Source organism: Uloborus diversus, chromosome 8, assembly GCF_026930045.1.
Source record: "Uloborus diversus isolate 005 chromosome 8, Udiv.v.3.1, whole genome shotgun sequence".
Lineage (NCBI taxonomy): Eukaryota > Metazoa > Arthropoda > Arachnida > Araneae > Uloboridae > Uloborus > Uloborus diversus.
In genome coordinates, this window is record NC_072738.1 from 137490322 (window position 1) to 137496396 (window position 6075).

A 6075-nucleotide genomic window follows, 5' to 3' on the forward strand; every position below is an offset into this window, starting at 1 on the left:
AAACAGATGTACATAATATATCAGGCAGACATAGTGTGAAACAATAGATATAGCAACGAGGAAGAAAAGTTATACGATAAACAATTTATTTACTGTCACAAGAAAAAATTTAATTAGAAATTACTATGAATTAAATTATTCACTAGAAGTATTTATTATTAACCTAAATGGTAACCATTTCTTTAAGAAGAGCTGTTTAAATTGCATTAAATATCATTAAGAATATGAAAAATTGCAGAATTCGCTTTTCCATCAACAAAATAATTTCCCATGAGAATTACTTTAAAAATAACTGTTTTGATTTGTAAGTTCATTTAATAGTAAAATGATTGGCTTACCCTTTTTCCTGGAAAGCTAAGTTTAATAACTCACCAACTTGCACTCTGAAAATGCTAAACGCAATAGATGACTCCTTTTCAGGGGTTTTTTCTAGATTTATTCGATTTATTTACACCACCAAACATTAACCATCTTCTTCGATTCCAGACAAACTCACATCACATTTCCGCCAACGAATACACAAAAACGAAAACATATTTTTTAAAGTCTCTTTATTTGTGGCGCCCTCTGTTGACGGTAGGAGCAAACATACTCCCCCGCCTGGACTATCAGTTCAGTCTTCCGTTGGCAGTAGGCAACACTTGGTAATAGGGCGTCTGAATTGTCCTCGTTGGGTCTTGACATCCACGACTCGAACAGCACCATCGTCTCCTGGAAATACTTGAACAACTCTGCCTAGGCTCCATTGCAGAGGTGGGAGATTGTCCTCCTTCACAAGGACCATATCGTTGACTTTCAGGTTTCGTCTTGGTTTCTTCCACTTGGTTCTTTGTTGTAATTGATTTAGGTACTCCAGGTGCCACCTCCTCCAGAACTGACCTCGGAGATGTTGAATTAAATTCCATCTCTTCCTTAAGCACGCTGGTTGTGAAGGGACCTGTTCAGGAAAAGAAGCCATTGGAGCACCAATCAAGAAATGTCCTGGCGTAAGAGGTTGCAAGTCTTGAGGGTCATTAGACAGAGGAGTTAGAGGCCTTGAGTTTAAGCATGCTTCAATCTGCGTTACCAATGTCACAAGCTCTTCAAAGTTCAGAACAGCTGATTTCATTGTTTTAATTAGAAGCTGCTTGGTCGACTTGATGCCAGCTTCCCAGAGTCCGCCGACGTGAGCTGCCGTGGGAGGTGTGAAGTGCCATGCAATGGATTCTTGAGTTACAAGGTTCTGCACTTCAACAGATTTGATTAGCTTGAACTGTTCTTTTAAATATGAAGAGTCTCCTTTGAAGTTAGTTGCATTGTCGGAAAACATGTTGGTTGATTTTCCTCGACTGGATATGAAGCGCCGGAATGCTGCCAAAAAGGCATCTGTTGAGAGGTCCGAAACAACCTCAAGGTACACATCCTTTGTTGCCATGCAAATGCAGAGTGCTAGGTAGGATTTTAATTTTACTTTGCTTCGAGGAACATTGGGTTTGGTGATGAATGGTCCTCCAAAGTCGATGCCAACGTTTAAAAACGCTCTGCCAGCACTGAACCTATTTGCAGGCAAATTCCCCATGAGCTGCTCACCCGATTTAGTTCTGAAGCGAAGGCAGGTTTGGCACTTGGATAAAAGTCTTCCGACTACTCCTCTGCCAGAAGGAATCCAGAATTTCTGTCGAATGCAGCATAAGGTAAGTTGAGGTCCACTGTGCAAATTGATATGATGAAAATACTGAATGACCAGATTAGTGAGGTGACGGCTCTTAGGAAGGAGGATTGGGTGTTTTTGAATTGGACTCAGGCTCGAATTTTTTAATCTTCCTCCAACTTTGATTATTCCATCTGTGTCCAGAAAAATTCCTAGAGGCAGAAGCTTGCTGCTGTTGGGAAGAGGATGGCTCTTCTTTAAGAGTTGAATTTCGGAATGAAACTGTGATTCTTGTACAGTTTGAATAACAATCTTGGTAGCATCATCTACCTCTATTGATGTTAGCACACCAGTAACTCTAGATGATCTGCAATTGTTGATGAATCTTTTACACATAGCTATGACTCGGATTAAACGTGAGAGTGATGAATACTTAGCTATGATTTCCAAAAAATAGCTGCCTTGACTTGATGTTGAGACATTAGTAAGAACGGTGGATGACTTCTCCTCACATTTCACGTCTTCTTCAGAGGAAGTCGACAAATCAATTGATGGAAAGTGTAAAGAATCCTGACTTAGCCACTGTGGCCCAGACCACCACAGTTTATGAACTTTTAGCTTGGAAGCTGCAATACCTCGTGAGGCACAATCGGCAGGATTTTCTTGACTCTTCACATGATGCCAGGATGCTTCAGAAGTCGTTTTTTGAATTTTTGAGATACGATTGGCAACAAAGATTTTCCATCTGCTGGGAGACGATTTTAACCAATCCAAAATAATTTGGGAGTCTGAGAAAAGAAATGACTTATCGATTTGAATTACCTTTCTCAGAGATTCTAACACAACAACGTAGAGTTCAGAAAGAAGCAGAGCTGCCAAAAGTTCAAGTCTGGGCAAAGTAATCGATTTTACAGGAGCTACCCTTGTCTTAGATGTTATCATTGAAACATGGACCTTTCCGGTAACCAGCTCAGCTCTTAAGTAGAAAACAGCAGCGTATGCACGCTGGGAAGCATCACAAAAACCTATAAGAAGAACTCGCTTTGCTGTAGCATCTCCTGAAAGGTATCTTGGAATCTGAATCTCTGCCAGATGTTTCATTTGATTCTTGAATTGGGTCAATGATTCGGAAATGCAGTCTGTGACCGGATCATCACAAGAGATGTTTTCTCTCCAGATATCTTGCATCAGGATCTTCAACTGAATTGTCGTTGGTGACAGGAACCCCAAAGGATCATAAATCTTGGCGATGGTGGATAAGAGGTGCCGTTTAGTTGGCCTAACATCATTTGGTGGACTTATTTTGATTCTGAATGTATCTTCCTTTGAATTCCATACGTTTCTCAAGATTTTCATCAAATGATCCTCTTCTATGTGCAGAGATCCCGAAGAACTTCGTAATTCTGGTGGTAATGATTCCAACACAGATGATTCATTGGACGCCCATTTTCGAATCGGGAAACCTCCTTTCTTCATGAGTTCGATTACTTGACTTACTAATTTCTTGGTATCCTCTTTCGAATTTGTTCCTGTTAGAAGATCATCTACATAGAAGTCCTCTAGAGCAACTTTGGATGCCTCTGGAAATTGCTTGATTTCTTCTTGAGCTAGCTGCTGAATTGTTCTAATGGACAGATACGGGGCACAAGCTGTCCCGCAAGTTACAGTGAGTAATCGATACTCTTTTAACGGTTCTTCAGGTCTCTCCCTCCAGAATATTCGTTGAAAGTCTACATCATCTTCAGTAACTAGAATTTGCCTAATCATCTTCTCTATATCGCCTGTTAAAGCAATCCTGTGACATCTGAATTTTAACAGAATATTAAATAGTTCATTTTGTAACTTGAGACCTATATAAAGAACGTCATTTAAGGATAATTTCGAATCAATTTTGGCAGAAGCATCAAAGACTACTCGTAACTTTGTAGTCTCGCTCTGTTCCCTAACAACTCCAAAATGGGGTAAATAAAAACACTTAGAAGATGGTTTCGAAAGCTCTGAATTCGGGACAAGTTGCATATGGCCCAGATGTTCATAATCTTGCATGAATTTTACATATCTATCTCTAAACTCTGAAGGCGCTTCTAAAACGAGAAGAATCGTCTCTTGGCTTGGGCTTTAGAATCACCCAATGCATTGTCGTTTTTGAAAGGAAGACTTACAACATATCTATCATCCTGATTTCTCCTTGTGTGGTCGAGGTAGAATTTTTCGACTTCTTGATCTTCTTCTGAGAGGTTACTGGCATCTGGAATTGACTCAACTTCCCAGAACTTAGCTATTTGATTTTGTAAGTCGAGCAATGCATGGCAATTGACTAAAGACATGACCTTCCTTTCGCTCTGACAGGCTGTCGAAACTTTGCCAGAAAGCAACCAGCCTAACCTGGAGTTTAGAGCAGATGGTTGATTTTTAGTCCCAGATATTTTTCCATACTAAATTAAATCAAAGAATATATCAGCTCCCAGAATCATATCGACAGGACGACTAATAAAAAACGAAGGATCAGCTAACTGAAGTCCATTAATGTGAGGCCAATTGAATTTCGAAACTATGAAGTTAGGCAAATTACAGGCGAGTTCCTTTACTACTAGAGCATTTACGGCAAAGATATCCTGACTAAAATGAGGAGAAAGTTGAAGTTCTACTCGTTTAGTAGCATAAGCAGCAACTTTGTTATCTAAGCCCAAAATAGTATTTTTTGACTCATAAAACGGAAGGTTTAAAGTTTTTGAGAATGATTCTGTAATTAGAGAGGTCTGAGACCCGCCATCAATCAAGGCTCGACAGTTTACATATTGTCCTTGACTATTCTTAACTCTAACAATGGCTGTAGAGAGCAAAATTGAATTGGAATCATGTATTTGTCCTGCAAGGCAAAACTGTTCCTGAGATGTAGCCAATGGCTGAACTACATTCTGGTCACTAGTAACAGCTAGATTCTGATTTGAATTACAAACAGGGATTTCTTTAGGACTACTTTGGAACTGGTGAAGTACGGTGTGATGCCTTTGTCTGCAAGCACGACATGAAGTTGTAAATTTACATGATGAAACATTATGATTCCCTCGCAGACAATTAAAGCATAACTTTGACTTTTTAACAAAATTCCAGCAATTATTTATATTCATCTTTAAAAACCTCTCACATTTATGTAATGAATGAGATGAAGAACAAAGTTTACATGAGTCATCTGACTCTACAGTAGTTTTAAGGGAATAAGGCTTGTGAGTTACTTTATTTGATTTTTCGTTGAGTGGTGTAATTTTGATACCTTGAAGACTTCTGGCTTGCTTTTCAAGAAATGAAAGAAACTTATTTAATGAAGGAAAATCTTTATCTTCAAGGGTTAATTCCCATTTGACTTTGATAGAATCTTCCAACTTATCTTGAAGAGAAAATACTAATAGAAGTTCTACCAATTGATTGCATTCTAATCCTAATGTTTTAAAATTTCTGAGTACTTCATTACAAATGTCTATCATGGCCCAAATTGATTCTGAAGTAGGCTTAACATTTTTTAGAGAGAAGAACTTTTTGCATTGGGAAAATGCCAATTCTCTCTGATTATCATACCGATTCAACAGTGTTTACCATGCTTGTTTATAATTTTCATGAGTTATTGCGAATCCTTTTATTAATCTAGAAGCATATGAAGTGACAGTATTTTGTAAATACTGCAGTTTTTGAATATCTGTTAAAGATTCATTAGAATCAATTGAACTAGAGAATATAGATTTAAAACTCAACCAAGAGTTGAAATCACCTGCGAATTGTGGAAGATCATATTTAGGAAGATTTATGTTAGAATAAGCATTCACTCTCGATTTATCTTCTTCGAATTGCAGCTTGCTATTAATACTAGTCAAATATGACTCAATATTTTCCAATGTCAAATCAGCCAAATCTTTAGAATTAGTAAAGTTTTCATATTCCACATCTTCCACAAAGTTTTCCAAAACAGAAAACTCATAATAATTGTCTTCTAATCTTTCTAGACATTTTAATACATTACCTTTAGAGGCAAGAACTTTCTGAATATTATTAGACTCTATTACATTATCAACACTTTCAGAATACCTTTTGATTTCTTTTATCTGAGTTTGGAACACTAATGGTATTTTACTTTTTTCTTTAGTAGGAGCCATCTTTTAAATAATAACCCAATGCAACTATACAACTCAAATACAGCTTTTCAGAATTAGTTACTATAAATATACAGTCACTCAGAATAATAAACAAAATCTTCGAATTTACTAATTCAGATTTCTTGCATTTCGAATTCACAAATAAAAAATATTTTTTGAAATAATTGACATACATCTCTGGACTCAAATAATAGAACAATAAACACATCAAAAGATTAAGAATTCTTTCAGACGAATTTCATTTTCAGAATACATCTAGTTTCGATTATATAAGATCATTACCGTTTTCGATTCTAG

At 37.2% G+C, this 6075-nt stretch overlaps 1 protein-coding gene across 1 annotated transcript; it reads right to left on the reverse strand.

Moving 5' to 3' along the window:
* Positions 1 to 613: 613 nt before the first annotated feature.
* On the reverse strand, positions 614 to 5778 carry LOC129228622 (uncharacterized). Its single transcript, XM_054863304.1, has 2 exons — positions 5309 to 5778; positions 614 to 3434 (listed from the first exon to the last, which is right to left on the reverse strand). The coding sequence occupies exons 1-2, from the start codon at positions 5776 to 5778 to the stop codon at positions 614 to 616; spliced, it is 3291 nt and encodes a 1096-aa protein (XP_054719279.1).
* Positions 5779 to 6075: the final 297 nt, after the last annotated feature.

Excerpts from the sequence above, each read along its gene's own strand:
- LOC129228622 (XM_054863304.1), bottom strand. The coding sequence starts at position 5,778 with ATGGCTCCTACTAAAGAAAAAAGTAAAATACCATTAGTGTTCCAAACT. Across the intron at positions 3,435-5,308 it reads ACAGATATTCAAAAACTGCA|ATGTCACAGGATTGCTTTAA; the intron begins GTATTTACAAAA and ends GTTAAAATTCAG.